Below are 19,941 nucleotides of genomic sequence, written 5' to 3' on the forward strand. Positions count from 1 at the left end.
CTGTGTTTTCAGGACTAGGAAGAAAAAGAAGAAAAAAATCAAACCTGAACACCTGTATCAGTGCTCTCAGCTTCATTATTGCTCACCCACCAACTGCTCCACATTTGGGCTGAGCAGAGTCACACACTTGTCCAGTGTTTCACTACAATGTCAGTGCACACCTACAGCACCTGAGCCTGCTAAGCAATTACTCCTCACACCACAGCAAAAGCAAAGCCTGCTCACTGCCTACACACACTTATTCAGCACCAAAAGGAAAACCTCAACATCTGCAGGCAGCTCCTCATCTTTCAACAACCACAACACAAACCAATCTGTCCTCTCCAGGCTGAGCAGCAGATCCTCTGGGATGCTTCCAGCTGCTCTGCATACACAGGCACAAACATCCTCCCCCCAGTTCCATGTTACCAGCACATGCTGGCTAACATTCCAATGGGCAACTTATATAACAACACTGTGCTTGTCACATAAAACACTGTCCTCATCATGAAATCAAAGCATCAACCCCGTGGCACAGGGCACCCTCTGCCCCAGGCTCGGGGGGCCCAATCCCTGCCAGCCCAAGAGGGTCACGGTGCCTTGTTTCAGCACTGCACTCCAACCTCAGGGCCAGGTTTCATGGATGGAAAATTCCTTGTCAATAAAAAAAGAGCCCAAATAAATAGTTTATTTTTCATCAGTTGCTGTTTGCAGCCATTAAAATGCAACAAGCAGTTGCTGGATGGTGTTTTTGACACAGAGAATATATTGGAAGAAACAAGAGAATTTCATTAAGGGTCAATTAGGAGCAACTTAAAGGTTATTTCTGCATATCTTACCTCCTGGACAAAAGAAGGTTCTTCAGTGCCATAAGAGAATATAAATTAAGTTGCAAAAATCTTTAAAATGCAACAAAGACTCATTTTGTTGCCATTTATAACAGCCTGAAGAACAAACAGCAGGTCTTCTGCCACTCTGCAGCCGGCACATATGACGCAGGAATGGCAGGTCCAAGGTGGTTCCAAAACAGCCATCAAGCCTTGTCCTTCATGGCCCACTTCCATAGGAAGAACAGAATGCTGGACATCGTGGAATTGTCTGCCAGGTCTGGGTGTGACCATCAGAAGCCCAGCCCAACAGCTCTTCCAGCTCCTCTATTCTACCCAGGACAAGGGCAGCCCCTCACTGATCTGCCTTGCAGTCTGGGAACCCCAATCACAGGCCCAGCACAGGGGGCTCACACACGCCGAGCAGCCTCCTCGACCCTAAGCATCCTCCTGCATGGGATCAAGAACAGTCAGAGCCTGCCAAATACTGAATGTCAGTGTCGTCCAAAGCCACATTATCTTCCTTGCCCGTACCCATGAACAGAAAAACCTACCAAGCCTTGCTGCAGGCAGATGGGTTTGCTGAATGACTTCACTGCTTTGTTATCAGATAATTGCTTTTTGTGTCTATTCCATGTTTTCCAGAGTTGTCCTCTCCTCCAAGGGGCAATACTGTAGGACTCTCAGGAGTCCACATAAAGAGGGCACCCCAACACTGTGTGCCTGCAAAGCCAGGCAGTGGGGGCAGGTGTTAGTGTGCGTGGACCAGCTGTGGAGCCACCATCTCTGACACGTCTCCCTCTGACATGTGGGAAAGCCCAGGCCTGGTGACCATGCACAGGGGCTGCAGAGCCGTTGGTGGGCTGGAAGAGCCAACCTTCAGCCTCTGTGCCAGGTGAATCCACAACAGAAACACAGACCTCTTGCCTTGGTAGTCTGAGTTGGCCAGTGACATCTTCTGCTGTGACACAGCTCTTCTGAGCTGCCAGCTGAATACAGAGGGAAACCAGCTCTCCCAGAGGACCAGCACACACCAGGCTGGAATTGCCATGGGAAGAATTTGGAAGGAATACTTGAAGACCATTGCCTGAGTCAGGCCAGGCATCTGGATGGCTCCCAGCAACTCTGCCCTTAGGTCACTTCACAATCAACACAGTGAGCTGTTAAAAGAATTCATTATCGGTGTCTCAACACCCCTGGACCACAGCAGCTAAAAATCTATATGAACGAAGGACTCTTGAAACCATCTGTGCACTGTTTATTCTCTGCAGGGACAATAAAGAGAAGGAAATACTGAAAGCAGTGAGAAGAAAGTGTTGAGAGTCATGAAATCTATAAAGTGTAAAGAGAGATGTGCCACATTTAGCAGGGATTATGTCAAGCAGCATCCTGAGCCAGGAGTGCTGACAGCACACACACGCTGCCTTCGACAGAGGAAATTAGGTCACATGCGACCCCAAACATGCCAGCAGAACTCCCAGCAGCACGAGCAGAAACCCCAAATTTCAGCACTGCCCACGGGCAAGGTTAATGGTCCTGGATCCTATGGAGAGTACGAGCCATATGAGAGAGCAGGACCTTTCAAACGTGCCTTGAAAGTCTAAACAAGGTCTCGAGAGGACTTTTATTTGCAACAAGCACAAGGGGAGAGGACAGAACTTTTGCCACCAATCACAGCTCTGGGCAGTTGCTTTTCCACAACCTTCAGCTCCCATGAGTTTCTCCACGGGGAGCCTCTGTCTCATTTCCCAGCAGCTAGGACATCCTGGCAGCAGCATCCACCCATGCAGTGGGACAGCTCTCACATACAGCACACTGGAAAGAAGGCTCGCAAGGTAATGGCCTAACACAGTGAATTAATTCCAGAGCACAATTGTTTTCAATCTTCATTTAAACCCAACCTTACCTAATCTCACTTTAACAACATAGGAAATGGAAATTCCCTTAATAATGTAAGTTATGAATATTTATTACCATATTTTTTACCTGAAAATGGAGTAATTAAATTAATTTTACTATTAATTATTTAATACAGAATTAATATACTGCAAGATCCTAACTTTTCCTTACAATGCCGCTGATATCCCAGTTAGGGGATGTTCCTTATGCTGGATTGATGGATAGGTAAGACACAGGGTGTGCTTCCTGGGCAATGGGCACCTGGACAGGAGGTGAGGAGACTCCAGGGACTGCACCCATCCTGCTCTCACTGTGGAGTAGGGCTGGTCCCCCCAGCAATCGCCCTGCATCCTTTCCAAGACATGAAGCAGGAAGGGGCAGAAACACATCTGAATTGCATTCCCAGATGGAAAACTGACCTTGCAGCTTCTGGGCACAGCCAAGGCTTTTCCATTGCCTGGGGCCAACATGCGAAATAGTGAAGTCGCCTCAGATCGTTCAAGAATATTTTTTAAATACTGTACAAATGCTAAGGCACCTGGAAACAGAGAAGCAAAGTATCTTCCTCTGACACAATGCTCCTGGACTAAGAAAATTGACTTTGTCATTGAAATTCCAAAGTAAATAACAATTAAGTTCTACTTGATATATAAATGTCAAGTAATTTTTTTTTTGTCATCGTGATTTGCATTTAAACTTGGAAATGTCAGACACTTGGCCCTGCTGCATTAGCAGAACGCTTCCCCCGCCCCGCTGACGGAACACCCGCTGCGGATTACCCGGCACATCATCAAGTAACCAAACACCATTCCAAGGGAGCCTCAAGGTCGATGCTTGCGAGGTGTACTTGCTAATTTATGTTGATCAACTGGAGCGCTCAAAAGACTGTTGTAATAATGCTCCAGCACATTTATATCTGTGTATTCAATCAATTGGAGTCGTTCAACAGGAAGTTTCATAGAAAAGTAATTTTAGGGACCTTTTCCAAAGGTTTGTCACAGCTCCTTCAATGCCATCACAATGGCAAGAGGTCCTCTTCTCCATGTCCATGACTAAAGCAATACCCAACCGTGCTGTAAACATGGGAACGTCTGTTTGGGAAAGAGATTAAACCATTCAGAACTGCAAGCCCGGCTCCAAACCAGCTCATCCCTCATTGCCACACTCTGCCTTAGCTCAGTGACCTGTGAGGCACCACAGCCCAGCCCGGCCTGACCCTCTGCAGCAGTTCCTTCGCCGGTGGCTGAGCTGGACAGCACCAAAACCCCTCACCAATACGAGCCCTCTGCCCAGAGCTGCAGCAGCACCAGCTCCCACAGGCAGCGTCCAGCCGCGCCCGGAGCCCCCGTGGCACCCATCCAGCAGTGACTCCTCACAGCACACTATACATCATCACATTAGGAAACTCTTTGCGTGTCAGTGGTGCAATTAATTTTTATTAATTTTGTGAGATGAAATTAGTAGCACCCACAGCAGCAAACAAAGAACGGGGAGTGTTCCAGTTCAGTGCCAAATCGATGTCATTAATTCTGTAATACTGGGAGCCCTGATTGTAGCAACTCAGCATTTAACTCTTCCAATTAATTTTTATATTAAAAAAAAAAAAAAAGAGAAAACTAACTGAACAATTTCAGAAGGACCTTGAATTCATGTCACAACTTACTTTCTCCTGGGACATTCTTTCTTCCAAGTGTAAACACACAAGAGGAAGGTAAGGAAATGTTCATCAGAAGATTATTTTCATGCATTGCCTTTAGCAAACCAAGCTCTAAAGATCAGAAGATGCTGCTACAAAAACATTTATAATCTCCTATCTTTAATGATACCATGTAGAGCCAGACTAGTTAATGTGTTTTCTGACCCCTTAAAAGGCTTCTCTGGCAAAGGCTCAGCCAGAAATTGTTTTGAATTAATTCTGAAACTGGGATTACCAACTCTGAAAAAAACTATTGCTAATCTTTAACTGAATTACCTGCTGTTCTGCAGCCAAGGACAGCCTCACAGCTGCCACCAGCAGGAAAGATTCATTCAGGGCCCTTCCACCACCATGACAGCTCCAGGTCTTGGAGAACCACTGAGAAAGCAATTGGGTTTCCCACATCTCCTTCCCAGGTGCTACACACTTTAATACGACAAGCAAATGCATTACTTACCAATGTCACAAAAATATACAGTCTGGGGGGAAGAAAGCCCACAAAAGTAAAACAACACAGCTCTTTTGTTCCCATATTTCATGGGAAGCAGGTCCTCCGTGCGCCCCACCTGCAGCTGCACGCAGAGGTGCAGAGAAGGCCTCCACATCCATCCTCTCTTCAGCTGGTGCTGTGGAACACCTGGAATCAATCTGTGCTATTCGTTAGGGTGGCACTGCTCCCCGTGTCTCACTGTCACCTCTGTCCCTGCTCATGGCAGCAGGAGGTGATGCCAAACCTGGAGCACGCTGCTCCGGGCACCTGCGGCACCGGCCCCTGCAACGGATGATGCTGGGATGCAGGATGCTAGAATATGCTTTTCTCTCACCTGGGTCCCAGCAGGCTCCTTCCAATGACCCAGCCCTCTGCAATAGGAAAAGGGTGGATTGGGAAAAAGAAAAACAGCAAAACCCCAGCAAGACCAGAAAGCAAGAGTCGTTCTCTGCGTTAGTGAGACGTATGGAGCCAGAACATAGCTGAAACAGCAGGAAAACATCCACAGCCAAAACTCCATGTCTGGGTTCCCAGGGGAGCGAGAAGTTAAACATTTATGGCAGCACGAAGAAGACATGACATTTACTGAATAATAAACTGCAAACATGTCTGTTAATGCAGCTTTTTGGGACCTCCTCACCATCAAACACTTAACCTCAGCAAGGGAAACACCCGAATGCAAACAATCCCTGTGCCTGTCTGTGAACAGGCGGCACATGGTGGGGATGGTGCTTTTTTATTTATTTAAAGTTAGAGGCAAGGGAGCTTTGTCAAGATAAACAGCCCGCGACCTTGCTCAGAGACTTCAGATCTGCTCATCTGAAGGGATACAATTAAATCCTGAGCAATCGGGTTAAAACTTTAACCTGCCAAGACTGTAGCTGTTCCATTTTTAATCAATCTGATTTCATTCAATAAAATGCTCATTAAGGCAATTAATGAGAGTTTGGTGTCACAGGCCATCAGGCATGACTGGGAGTTTCCACTTGGTGGTCAAGGCATTGATCAGTGAGTCAAGTCATCAGCGCGAGAGAGTCAATGTGCTGAGCAGGAGAACATTACCTGGTTTTGGGGGAGGTTGTTAGCCACTCCTCATGCTTTTCAAACGTTATTAAATAAGCTGCAATTTCCTGAAAGAGAAATGCAGAAAGAAAACAGAGTTACTTGCATGGCTGTGCTGGGAACTGGAAAGTTTTATAACAGAGACATGGAGCCGCCTACCCCGGGGCCAGGCTGCAGCTGAAATCGGGTTTTGACTGACAGAGCGCACCCAGTAAATGTTCACATCCACGCCACCAAGGCCAGGCTTAAACAGGACAATGAAGAGATGCAAATGAGGAAAGGCATTAACATTTTCCAGCACAGAGAATTTGCTGGTAACTGTGGTGACCACGGCATCGCCGAGAGCCCGGTATGACGTCAGGAAGCAAAGGGGAGGGTAGCGACAATACGGACACAGGGAGCTAAATAAAATATTTATAAATAGAACAGCATCACTGCAGAGAGAATTACTGAATTATTAATCGTTGCCATAAAAAGCCAGCGGGTGACATCAACATAAGTCATTGCTCCCACTTGCAGGAATGATACGGGCGATTACTTCCAGATCAGAACCGATTTGTTTGCAGGAAATTATCGGCGCCAGCGACATAATTCACGACAGTGCCTGTAAACAGGCCTGAGGAACACGGGACAGACATTCATCCATTTCCTGGGTACAAACCCGGGGTGGTCAAAAGGTGACAACTGTCACCACACCAGCAGTGTCCCGATATCTAGGGACAGCCACCGACTCCTGAGACTGTGCTGAAAATAAGCCCCCTACGATACAGTCAGAAAAATGTAGGGTTTTGATGGTTATCTTCCAAAAATTACCACCCAGCTCTCAGAGGGGCCTGCATAGCAAAAGCTGAGCAAGTGAGGTCAGTGAAACTGCCTTCAATGTACCAATGCCTCAAATCAGACCCCCAAACCACATGCAGTATCATCTCCAGAGCCACTGCAGCAGAAGTGTCCCCAGGCTGTAACTCCCAACAGCACAACACACGCCTGTGGCAGGGCTTTCCACCAGGAGAGGTGTTTTTATTATTTTTTTTTTAGCTAGCTCTATATAAGGGCTGTCGCTTACAGTACCAAAGCTAAAAACCCCCACAATGCTCTCCAACCAGCTGGCCCAAGCATCTGCTAGAGCCACAAAATGCAATTATATTACTCCCAAACGAGACGTAAAAATATCTTGTTTCCAATACTCTTGGTTTTAAGACTCATACTTAATGTCCTCTGGGCATTGCGGCGGTGCCAGATCTCCGTGTTATGTACTTTATTAGAGCTGTGTGAATGTCATATTAATGACTCCTGACCAACATGTTTACACTGCAAATAAATTCTCCTGGAATCCATCGATGCACCCCTTGTTTCCCAAGCCAGTCTCTGCAGGTTTAAGGGATCCCCATACACAGAGATGACAGAGCAGTGACACAAATCTCCAAAAACTCCTCTTTTTAATTTATGCCTAGTGGCTAAAAGCTGAATAAAATTCAGCATCAAAGAAAGCCTGTGCAGACCTCCACCACCAACACTGATGACTTTCCCAATCTTCACAGTTTCATAGCAGCTGCACCTGAATCAGATTCAAGTGCTGAAATCTGGACACTACATGGCCAAAAAGTCTGACCCCAGATTTCCAACAGGCTAAAACCACGTAACTAAAATTCTTCAGAAAATATGGAAAAATATCTCTGAGGTCTTTTAAAGCCAGTGCAGTAATTCCACCAAAAGTGCAGCAATCAGCAGAACTCTATTCCCAACCCATCCCACATTATGTGTTCTCAGCCCACTATGCTACAAACCAGTGTCACCTCATGCTGTACAGTGATGAGCTCTGGAGAGACTGAGAAACACTTGGGAGTTCCTTGCACATCCTCTCCAGCACCAGGCAAGCAAGCATTTACAGAAACAAACCCCTTCATTGCCAAGATGGTTTAGGAGGTTCAGGTTAGTCTGAGATTTTGCCTATTCCTATTAAAATTCAACTGCTGTAAGGAGAATTAAGCCATTTTTAACTTTTGTGGCTGAACAAATACATTGCTATGGCATAGAAACCATATTTCAGGTATTTCAGGTGAAGGAACTCAGCCTTACCCATGGCTCATTCACTCTGCTCCTTCCTGCCAGCCCATGCCAGGCATATGTGAAAACCTAATCCCAAATCATCACCAACTGGAGGAGCTGCAGCAACAACAGGCTCCCATGCAAGGCAGAACATGGGTTTCCACTCTGCTGGCCTGGCCCACTCATGTTTGGGCAGAGGAAAGGTCAAGCTGCCAGTCAGTGCCCCAGATATACATCAGGGAAGGAGGATGCACTTCTCTGCTGAAAAACCCCCTTAAAACCCCATTCCTTCCTTATGTGTTCTGCTTTCTGTAACTACAACTTTGTGTCAGCTCTGCAGAGGAAAGTGCTCAGCCCAGCACTGGTGGTTGATCAGAGGTTTGCACAAGATGCCTCTGCCCACTGGCTCCCTGTCTACATGGTGGGGCACAGGCAGGGCTGGGGTTCAGCAGCTGCATAGGCCGATTACCCTGCAGCCACACCAACACCCTTTTTCCCTTTGAAAAAAGAGGGAAGAAATAGATTTATCACCAGAAGACACAAAGTCATTAAATAATTAAAAACAAAACTATGGGCACAATAAAAGCTCTCTGATAAAACCCTGCATTTTAATGCGTGTTAATTCCCCTAATGATTCTTTCTGTGTCTCACAGGGTCAAATCAATGTCCTCACAAAAAAATCCAATTATATCCCATTCATCGTATCTTTGGAGCAAGGCTATTGTTTGCTTTTGTCTCCTATCAAACCCTTTTCCCATTGCTTCTTGCCCAAGACTACAAACAAAAGACAGCATGGCACCAGCAAGGTCAGACGAGGCAGAGCTGGCTCTGAAGCCCCGACTGGCCCTGGCTCCTCTGTGATTGCACAGCAAGCGACAAAAATCAAGGGACGCCTGCATGTGACACAAACACTCAGTCTCATCACCAGTGAGTCCCCCCACAGCACCAGTTGGGCCAGGTGGCACTAGGTGGACCCCAAGGCCACCCAGGTTCATCCCCATGGGCAAGGGCACCACACACCACGGGCATCAGCCCCTGTGCCAGGATGTCCCACCCAGACCCACATCCCTTCTATCCCAGCTTTGAAATTACTGTCAGCATAAACTGAGTGAGCATCGCTGGGAAAGGGTGAATCACTGAAAGCTATGTGGATCCAGCTCCCCTTCCGAGTGTGTCGGCCAATCCCAGGGCAATGCTCTGCACGTGGCTTTCCCTCTCCGAGTGCCTGCAGGACCGAGCCCACCACTCACACTGGTGAGAACAGGCTTGATGGACCATCTCAGGGAATCACACCATAAAGCAATGAGATTATTTAACATTCAAATCACTCGAGTTGTGTTTTATCCTAAACGTGGTCAGATAATTCTGTGTTTGGTTTAGATTTGGTTGCTCAGGCTGAAAGCATTTTATCTAGGTGCGCATTTATTTTTATTTTGCACTTGCCAGTTTGTTTAGATTATTAGTGTGAATGCACCAGGGAGCCACCAGCTGGGAAGCCCAGCGAGCTGCGTGAGACAGGACACAAACAGCTCCACCATCTCCACACAACTGCCACCAAGGATGTTCCCACTGCTCCCTCAGCCTCGTGCCAGCGTGGCACCACTCAGCCTGGCCTTCCTGGCTCAGGCACAGTGGCAGAGCCACCACACGCTCCCCACCCAATGCTACGTGACTGCAGCTCCTCAGACCCTTCAATATTTAATGTCAGCACGTAACGGCCCAGAGCTGTGGCACATGGGCGACCTGATCTCACCCATGTCCCAGCTGCCGCGGTGAGGACGAGTGGCAGTGCCACAGCCAGTGGTGCAGGGACAGGGACAGCGGGGAGGAAGGAGCTCCCTCGGTGTATTCAGTGCTGCCCAGCAGCTGCTGCAAAGCTTCATGCACAGGAGCTGGAGAGGACATGGCCACAAAGCACAGCACAGACCGACGGGCAGGGATCTGGCAGTGTCAGAGAGGCTCATGGCCCGTCGTGCACACAGGAAGGTTCCAACTCTGCCCTGAGCTGAAGGGTTTCCAGTGAACACACACATTTTTTGGTAGAAAAAGAGTAAGTTTAAAAACCTCTGAAATGGACAATTAATGGGTTCCCTAAAGCCATGGATTGAGTGTTGGTTCCTCACTCCCACCTCGATTCCTTCCAGGTCATCCTGCATCACCACAAGGTATTGGCAATTCCCACCTCACCTCTCAAAATAAAAAGAGAAACTGTAAGGGAGAAGGATTGCAGGATTCCCTAAACCAGGCAGCTCTGGTCACCATCTGGTCTCAAAGCAACATGTAATTCATTAAAAAAAAAAGCAGTCTGAATTTCAAGTTATTACTTTGTATGAATTATACACACCCGAATTAATAAGCCTGAATCTATGCATGTGTTAGGAGAAAGCAGAAGAGTTTCTACTCATCCCTAGATTTAGACCACAGAGCTAATAAAGCTGCGATCCCTTACGCGAGCACATTTATTCTCTTAGGAATTCACCAAGTCCTCCCTGCTATAAAGACAAATTCCAGCCCATCACTTCCTTATCAGCCTTCTGCTCTGAAATTAAAATAAAAATTCATGTTGACTATGGACCATCTTCTCAGCTGAGATTGAGCCATTTTCATTTTCTACCCATCCCCACTCTCAAAGCTATTAATATTCTGAATATCCCAACTACAAACTGCTCCAAACACCACACAGAGCGGGCTCACACCACCTTGTTCAGCATCATGGCAACAAAAATCAAAATCCCGTTGCATTTGCCCAGTTGCTTGACCTAAATCAGCAGCTATCAAAGGGATATTGCTCATGAGCTGGGTGAAACAAGGAGCAGGAGAAAGGCAAAGCGAGCCCACGAGTGTCCAGCAGGGACAGCAGGGCCAGGTGACTGCAGGCTGACAACACTTGTCGGTGACAAAACACTCCTACACCAGAATGTTTCACTGCCATTTCAGGCAGGACTTGGTTTGGTCTTGAAGCATTACCTGTCTGCATCTTCTCAAAGCAGAAACATTGATCAGCCTGTGCTGAGGCTGAAAAGGGGATAAAGCTCAAATCTTGCTGCTGTTTTGCTGACAATCTGTGTCAGCAGTACAAGCTGTGCCTGGGGGTCAGAGGTTGCCCAGGGCTGCCCAGCCGGAGCACGTGTCAGGCCAGACTTGCAGAGATTTGGTTCTCCAACTCATGCCATGAATTTCCTGCCAAGTGCAGAGGCATTTATTCATACCTGTGAAAATACCAGAGACTGGCTGAAGCCAGACCCTTGGTCTGCTGCCCTAATGGATGAAACCCTGACCATTTTGGGACCCTAAGAGTTGCCTTCCCTTGGTTTGCAGAGTGCAGGAGATGGCCCACAGCCCACTGGCTGCTGCTGTCCCCCTTACCCAGCCAGCCTGGCTGAGCTCATCTCTGCAGGAAAGGCCTAGGGCAGCCCTGGTAGCACTGTCTGGTGCCACAGGACAGTAAAGCCACTGAGTGGGAAATGCCTGTGGTTTGGGAGATGCTCGCCTTGGCTCCCTGCATGGCAGTGAGCGGTGGGATGGCAGGAGGGGGGATGTTTTCATTAATAATGGTGTCTCACCAACCATCTGCTAAAGGTCCACACTATTAATTTAACAGGAAAAAAAAATGGAATAGATTACAGTTTTCAATTAAAGTACATGATGTCTCCAAACTGCAATCTTAATTAGATATTATAGGGTGACATTTAGGAATCCTGGGCTGTGATGGCTGATCAAGTCATCTGACTGCGACGGTGTTCCGCAGCACTGCTGGGGCCTCGTGCACCCAGCACCGTCAGGAGAGCTGTCTGTCCTCAGATTCCAGTGCTGGAGCAGCTCTGACAAACTCCTGGGGTTAAAGGACCATAACAGCGAAACCCTTGGCAGCCTTGGCACAACAGAAAACCAGCTGCACATCAGAGTGGACACAGCCCCAAAGAAAACTTATGGAAAGGGGAAGAAGGAAGGGGAAAAAAGTAAACAAAGTGAAAAAAACTAGAAAAGTAGCAAATGGACAACTCAAACACTATTTTCAGGGTTTAACCTAATATGAAAAAACTAGATTTGGACAAGAAATAATTTTCTCCAAAATACATGAAAAGGAGAAGGAAAAAAAAAAACAAAACAAGAGCATAAGCAGTGACTAACACACACTGGAGCTGAACAAGATCTGCTCAGCTCCTTGACCTGTCAAACACATGGACAAGAACAAACTGAGACATACACTGGGTCTTTAGAAAAGCAAGAGCATAATGGGGCACAACTCCCCAGCCATGGCTGCCCTGAACCACTCGGAAGTGCTGTTAGTCACAAGTAAGAGCAAAGTCAGCCCTTGCATCAGCCCATGCCTAATAGGATTAGGATGGATTTTATCTTCCATTTAGGCCCCACACTGAGGGACAGTTAGTGAAACAGAGCAGTAACAAATAACGCCCAATCTTGAGTTACTGGAAAACACCCACAGGTCATTACGTGATTTTTTTTTTTTTAATGACCTTGGACTAAACCCTGTGATTTAAAGAACCATGAACACCGGCATCCTGCTGGCACTGCTGGTTCAGTTCACTTGTCCTCTGAATCTTGAAAGAGTCAAATATGCAGTGTGATTAAAAAAAAAAAAATCACTAAGATCTCTGTGTTTACGATGCATTAATTATAGCAAATAGCAAAAACCTCAATTATTGTACACATTTCTAACAGCCATGTGGCTTGAAGATGCCAAAGTGCATTCCCCTGCTTCAGAGTGAGCATCTGCCCTCAGAGGTGCTGCCCTGCTCTCAACTCCCACAGAAACCAGGAGGACCATGGAATGTTCTGCAGCTCTCCTCCACCAAGTGGCAAAGTCTAAGTGCATCGTGGAGGATGGAGCAGATCCCCTGGGAACCCGCCCATGCCGTGCCCGGTGCCTCCTGCCCCAGGGGACGCACCAGTCCCACTCTCAGCAGCGGGACTGCTGTGCCCAAGGAGGTGAGAACACCAGGGCCTGCTCCATTTGCCTTCTCTTGCAAGGAGACAGCAGCAAGCCCTTCCAAAGCCCTTCCAATGGAAGGATCATTAAAAGGGAAATATCCCCAGAAATTGCCCCTTTCTACATACTCCTCGCTCTCATATGCTCTGACATAATAATGTGCCACAGTCCTGCAGAACTGTCTTTTCAGCATGTTTTTACATTATGCCTAATTCTGTCAGAGTTTTTCAGGCCCACGTAACGACAGCTCAATGCAGAGTCAGATATAAATCTGGCTTAAGAGACTCTCACCAGGAATTCATTTAAAACTGTAAATGTTAAAAGATTCTGCTGCTGATTTATGGCATTTTCTTATTTCAAACAGAATTAAAATCCTTCTTAAAATATACATATTCAATCATGATAAAAGCTGCATTCAAATGATGCTGCTGGTCTGACTGAGAGCCACAAAGACCAGAAATCTGGGAATAGCAGGGGAATCCAGGAATAGCAGGGACTGGGACATTTTACTGGTTCAACCAATGCTCTGCTGTCATGCCACCACCTCAGTCCCACATCTTAATTAGTGCAAACAGGAGGCCTGGATGCTGGTGCTTTCATGCTCCATCTATCCCACTCCAGCCCAAGCACAAGGATCCCTTTTCCTGAAGATCCAGTTGAACAGAGAAGTTGTTGTACCTGAAGTCATTACTGAACAGGTTTATTCATTTTCTATTGTTTACACTGAGGGTTTTCCCAGCTCTGTCAATACCACACAAGTGTCCTGTATCGTTGTGCAAACAACATTTAGTGTTAAAAAAAATTACCCATGCTACTCATTATCATCATTCCTATAAGAATTGTTCATGTTTTGCATTTGTGAACATAGAACAGAGCCTTGAGTCGCACAGCACAGCCCTGTACCCAAGCGTGGCCAGGCTGACAAAAACTCAGAACAGTGTCTGGAATGAACCTGTGCAGCACCAGTACAATTCACAAAGGGATTTTAAGCATTAAAGATGCCAAAAGAACCACAGTCTATGACAGGGTCATGGCTTCTGGCTGTCCTTCCTGGAGGCACACTGCCCAACCTGTACAGAAGTCCCTAATCTCATGCTGCTCACTGAAATAAAAAATCTAAATGGATGGACAAATATCAAATACAAGAGTAAACAAGTAGACGTAGCCAGAAAAAGCATTATTCAGATATTTATATAATTAATTGTTCATTATTCAGAAGCCACAGGGAAATTAGCAGAAAGGCAGGGCTCTCTGCACTGTACTGTGGGAGATGCCTCCAATGCCTCAGAGAGTGGTTCTGTCCCAGGCGCAGCTCAGGGGCTGATGGCCCAAGCCAGTTGTGCTGATGTCCCCAGCTCCTGGCTGGTGCTGCTGGGTTGGTTGGTTTTGGCAAGGTTTTTTTTGGTTTGGGCTTTTTCTCCCCAGATGTTCCCTGGCAAATTCAGAATCACAGACTATTCTGAGTTGGAAGAGACCCTGAAGGATGATAAAGTCAAACTCATAACTGAATGACTCGTACGGGGATTGAACCTGTGGCACTGGCATTATTCACACCATGCTTTAACCAAATAATCTCAGGGTCACTTTGATGGATTCTTCACAAAATCAGCAACAACATGTTCAGTTTCTGGAGGCAGCTCCCAAGTGCCGATCAGCTCCAGCAAACTCACAGTGCTCACAGCTGTCATCAAACCATCCTCCCTTCCATGGGGGCATGAAAAGGGAAACATTTCTGCCCCATGTCAGGATCCAGCCATGATGATTAACCAGGGCCTGTGGCCTGGGGGACACAGCAGGTCTGCTCCCAAAGTGGCTGGCAGATGCCAGCTGGCTCCCATCTGTGGCAACTGCCTCTCTGACCCGGAATTACTGTGTGTGTTGGCATTGCAAGGAAACAACCATAAAACCAGAGCAGCATCAGGGAACTGTAAATTCCTTGTGAGTTATTTTCAGACTTCCAAAAGTTTAGTTAATCCTTGCCTTTAAGAGAACATATAAGAAAAATATGACAAGGCAAAAAATGACCAGAAAAAAAGGATGTTTGTGTGAAAGAGCCATTTCCCATTCTGAGCAGTGCCAGGACAGCAAACTGCCCAAAGTGCCCAGGATTCCCTGTATTTATCCTTGGAAAGGGGGTGACCAGAAGGCTGATGAAAGGCAGGGCTGATGCCATGTCACGCCAGTGACCTCTGGACTGCCAGCCCACAGAACACTGCTGCAGGCTGTGCTGGGGCTGCTGTGTCCTTTCTCACGGACAGGAGCCAGCGCAGAGCATGGACGCTGCTTCCCAAAGGTTAAGCATCACAGGCGATTTCATGCTCTTTATATTTCTAAGTGTTGATTTTTGGTTATTTTTTTTTATAATCATAAATCCCAACATCTGCTCCCAGGGTGAGAACCCTTAGGCTCTGTGCTCAGCCAGGGAAGGGAACGTGGCTGCCAGTGGCTGCTGCAGGTGTTATTTTTAGTGCGACAGCTATTTACCAGCTCCATTCCCAGAGGGAATTCGGGGAGTAAAAGGGATGCTGATGCATTTCTTACTAAATATAGAAAAGGGGGTGAGCCACCACACTCAGCATGGCTGCAGCTTCCTGCTCCCATCGGGATGTGGCCTCAGCCAGGGGGATGCAGCCCCAGTGGTACCCGACACCGCAGTGGGGCCAGCCCGGCACAGGCTGCCCATTCACCACATTCTAGCTAACCTTCAAGCTGGTGTTTGGAAAAAAAAGCTTTTTAAAAGTAGCTCTTATAACTAATTGGCTTCACTTTGAAGCCCTGATCCTGTAATGAATGGCTCCCGAAATCAAACAAAGCATTTTCAACACCAACAAAATTGCCTGTTATGAAAAGCAGAACGTTTTTAGGGTAATATTGACTTTAACGCTCTGTCAAGGCACATTGACAGCAGGATGAAAACAGCCCTCCCTCTGCTCACCCAGCTCAAATCCAGCTGCTGAGAGGGGACCCTGAACACTCGTGCCCGGCTGTGCTTTACATCCCCAGGAGTGGGCTCATTTTCTATTAGTTTAAAAATATATCCCTTAAAAAAAATAAAATCTTGCTGATAAAAGAAAGGGATGCAGTTTAGAATTACTCTGCTCTTCTCTGATTTTAAGCCTTTAAAGTTCTGGAAAGGCAGTTTTGACATCCAGGAGCTCTGCAGGCCCAGACAGATGGGGATTCCTGGTTGAACTCCGTTTATATTTCCTTTATTGCTTCATATTTACCAACGACCTGGAAATGAGCAGTGTGAAGGTGCCACTTGAACATGACAGAAGGCATTTCCGAGTGAGGCTCAGACAGGCTGGAAAACCAGCCCAGAGCCCTGAACAAACTACAAACTGGGCAAATGACTGACACGACACAGAGTGCGTGGGATGCAAAAAACACAAGGTAATGGGGATTGGAAGAGCAAGATGCATTATTCATCCAGCCTGTGAGGGTCAGCGTTAGTGGCATTACCACTGAGTGAGGGCATCGGATGCACCTGCATCACCATGAGCCACACTGGTCACCCCAGATCCACTGTGTGCTCCCCAGGGATGCTGCTCTGGGCAACCACCCAAACCCCACCCATGGGATACACAGAGACCTATGTATCCATAAATCTATATATCTGTATACAGATACTCAAAACACACACTCCTTGGGACACTTTATTTCCCTCTACAGTTTCCTGAGACCATTTACAGAGCAGAAGAAAAAGAGTTTAATGAATTAAAGTGCAGTTAAGTTAGGGAACACCTAATGAAGTCACACCTTAATTGGGTATAATTGAGAACCCAGCCCTGTGACTGTTTGGATTATGAACTGCAGCTCCTGGTCACATGGAAATTAGCAGCTCCCTCCTCCTGAAGTAACCTGCTGAGAATGAAGTGCTGGTCACTCAACACCTGTTACAGCCCTCTCTGCTTCTATGGGGGAAAGCACCACGGTTCCCCCCCTTATTTCCCATTCCCAGTGAGGTTTTCACTGCCTAACTTGGCCCTGATTTACCCAGCAACCATCCAACAGCAGCGCCAGCTCAGGGACGCCACTCTCGAGGACACCATAGGCAGGCTCGGCATCCCCAAGGGCAGCCCAGCCACAGCTCTGGAGGGGCCAGCACAGGGATGGCATCCAGGCTCCAGCGTGCCACAAGGGACAGCCTGGCAGGCCCATCCCAGGGATGGGCTTTGTGCCAGGCCCAGCTATGCTCCAAGAGTACTTCAGAACTGGGCAGCTCCCATACCCTGTGCATTGTGCTGCCAAGAGGAGTCTCTGGCACGTGCAGACAGCTTCTTGTCTGCATTTAAAATACTACTTGATTAAAAAAAAAAAAAAGAAACAAAAAGGAAACAAATCGTGTTTTGTGGGACTGGGAGCATCAAGAGCAGAAATGGCAGCAGAAGCAATCCTTACTTGAGCCATGCTGCCAAGCTGAAAACACTTCAGCTGTGCCTGTGTGTGCCCTTGCCTTCAGCTGGTGTGGCTCCCATTTGCTTGGCTCCAAATGGGGAGGAAAAATGCCATTTCCTCGGTGCCTACCCTGGAGCACTGTGGGGAGTGGTGAAGAGGAAAGGCTGCACTGTTCCAGATACACAAAGAGTACACAGAAGTAGAAAAACGTCATCCCATCACTTAATATATGCAAATTATGTTAAATATTTCATTCATTAAATGGCTCAGGTTATTACAGAATTGTACCTTAAGCTGTTCAGAAAGTTCATTCTTCTTGCACTTGCTCAGTAACATGAAATAACTGACTGAAATTAATATTTTACAGTCTGTGCAGACAGAACATTTATTAACAATTCTTTGCCTCTCAGAGTCCCTCTCCTAAGGAGGTTTCAGACACCATGTGACTTAAATTATCCAGAGGGAATGAATTTTGGTTTATTTTTAAAAGTTTGGTTTATTCCCAGTTTGGAAGAGCCCAACAACCTGGAAGGACCCAAACACAACCCTGCTGGGAGAGAAGAACAGACACAGAGCTCTTTCCCGAAAGGCAGTGGGGAGAGCCAGGGGAGAGGAAAGCAGCCACAGAATTTGGGGATTTTCCTTACTCTAAGCCCAGACAGCTCCACTGCTCACAGGGAAACAGCTCCTGCAACAGCCCATAACGTGCCACGGGTCCTCTGGGATTTCATAGGAGTAATGTGAAGTGACAGGGCTCTGGCTCCCGCCATCCCCTGTCCCTGCCATCCCCGGGCCAGCCAGGCAAGGGGGAAGGGGCCACTACAGGCAACTCCAGCTGCTTCCAGCCTCACCAAGAGCCCAGGCAGCAGCGTCCTCCCCCATGGAGGCAGGGTCATTACCAGCTCCAACTAGGGGAGCAGGTCCCAATTAACCCACCAGCACATTCCAGCAGCTCCCAGCATGCAGACCCCCTCTCCTTGGGGCAAGGGCAGGACACAACATACCCCAACACACACCCAGAAGACTGGCATCACACAGGCAGCGGCCCGAGGGGTAACACTGGCAGCCTCCACCACCCTCCACGGCAGCGCCTCCCACCACGTCGCCAGATGACTTTCCCTTTCGCACGCCATGGGCAGCTCCCAGGGAAAACCCACAGGGCTTCAACACAGCTCCTAACACGGTGTGGCAGCCACGTCTCTATGAACGTCCAGGCTTAGAGGAGACAGATGGATAAAAATAATTATCACTGGAATGGTGGCTCTGGCATCTAAGTCAGTCCCTGGCCAGTGACCCGGGAAAGGCGGCTCCCTCTGGCAGGAGCGTGTCCCTGGGATGGAGGTTTACAGCCTCAGCAGACACCCTGCAAGGTCTCATCAATCTCAGCTGGGAAAAACCTTTCCATTTCCAACAGGAATATGCAAACCAGGCTCCACACTGTAAATCTTCCTTTGCGGCGCTAAGGAGATAAGTAGGACCTATTAACCTCCCATGTTATTTCCAACTTCATTATTGGAGCTGACACAGGGAGAGCACGCGGTGACGGCTCTTTTTGGCAGAGTGCATGTAAATCGCTTTCTCAAAGGAAATTACTTCTCTGGGCTGAATGTTATTAATCTAAATTCTCCCTTAGTCAAATTGTTGCCCGTAATAAATATGGAACAGGTTGCTACGCTCATCTCTGAGGGCATCCTAATCCAGCGGCAAGTTTTCCCCTCAATTTGAAGGAGCTCCTGAGGATCTCCTCTGTGAGAGCAGCCTTCACCCAAGGATGGGATCATCCACCCCAATGCCGCTCAGCACAGGAGCACCTGTGATTTCATAATGAAAATGTATTTTGGCCCTGCCAGCATCGCATGCTCCAGCAGCAAAGTGTGAGCAGGAGCAAGCCAGGGCCTGTGAGGCCGGGGAAGGGACACAAGGTATGGCCTTTTCCTGCAACATGATGTGGTGGCCTTCCATGGCCAACATCTTTCATGGCTGGTGCTTCATTTATGTCAGCTTTGCTACTGTTAAAGCAGCTCAACTTACAATGTTTAGGACTTTATGCTCTTTTCCAGTGGATATACACTTGATATCATTCTTGTGCAATTAAAAAACCCTGGAGTTGAAGCACAAACAGATCAAAAACCCCATAAAAACCAGATCCATACCCAGACTGAATTTTGCCAGAGATGGAGCTAGGAATTTTATTTGCAGGAATTTTATTTTCTAGGAATTCCTTTCATTGAAAACCAACTCCTTGCCCATAAAGATTTTCACAGAAATCCTCACAGAACACCCCTCTACAAAAAGCTACAATCACTTCTGCTCAAAGGCACACCCCAGGTATGGAGGGGATTTGGAACACTATAAATCCAGTGGCACACACAGCCCTTCTCCTCATTTGTTACCAGCCAAGTGTGAAAATGTTAATGAAGGCAGCTGTAATAATCTACGGGAATTTCCCAATTAAGATTTTGTTCACGTCCGCCAGCTCCCACTCCAATGCAGCCTTGGAGCATCCCCCCTTCCACCCAAGAGCAGCCCTCATAGCCAGGCTCCATGTAGGCACCCTCACCCGGCCACCCCGATGAGGGAAATCACTGCC

The 19,941-nt window shown here is 47.5% G+C and overlaps 1 protein-coding gene across 9 annotated transcripts in view; it reads right to left on the bottom strand.

Annotated features, from left to right (window-relative positions):
• The window catches only part of CAMTA1 (calmodulin binding transcription activator 1), a 242,457-nt gene that overhangs the window by 173,533 nt on the left and 48,983 nt on the right, over positions 1-19,941 (bottom strand). For all 9 annotated transcript variants that reach the window (XM_068171512.1, XM_068171511.1, XM_068171510.1 and 6 more), the window contains one exon: positions 5,954-6,021. In XM_068171512.1, coding sequence (XP_068027613.1) covers positions 5,954-6,021 — 68 coding nt within the window. The remainder of the gene's footprint in view (positions 1-5,953; positions 6,022-19,941) is intronic.

Source organism: Anomalospiza imberbis, chromosome 23 (assembly GCF_031753505.1).
Source record: "Anomalospiza imberbis isolate Cuckoo-Finch-1a 21T00152 chromosome 23, ASM3175350v1, whole genome shotgun sequence".
Lineage (NCBI taxonomy): Eukaryota > Metazoa > Chordata > Aves > Passeriformes > Viduidae > Anomalospiza > Anomalospiza imberbis.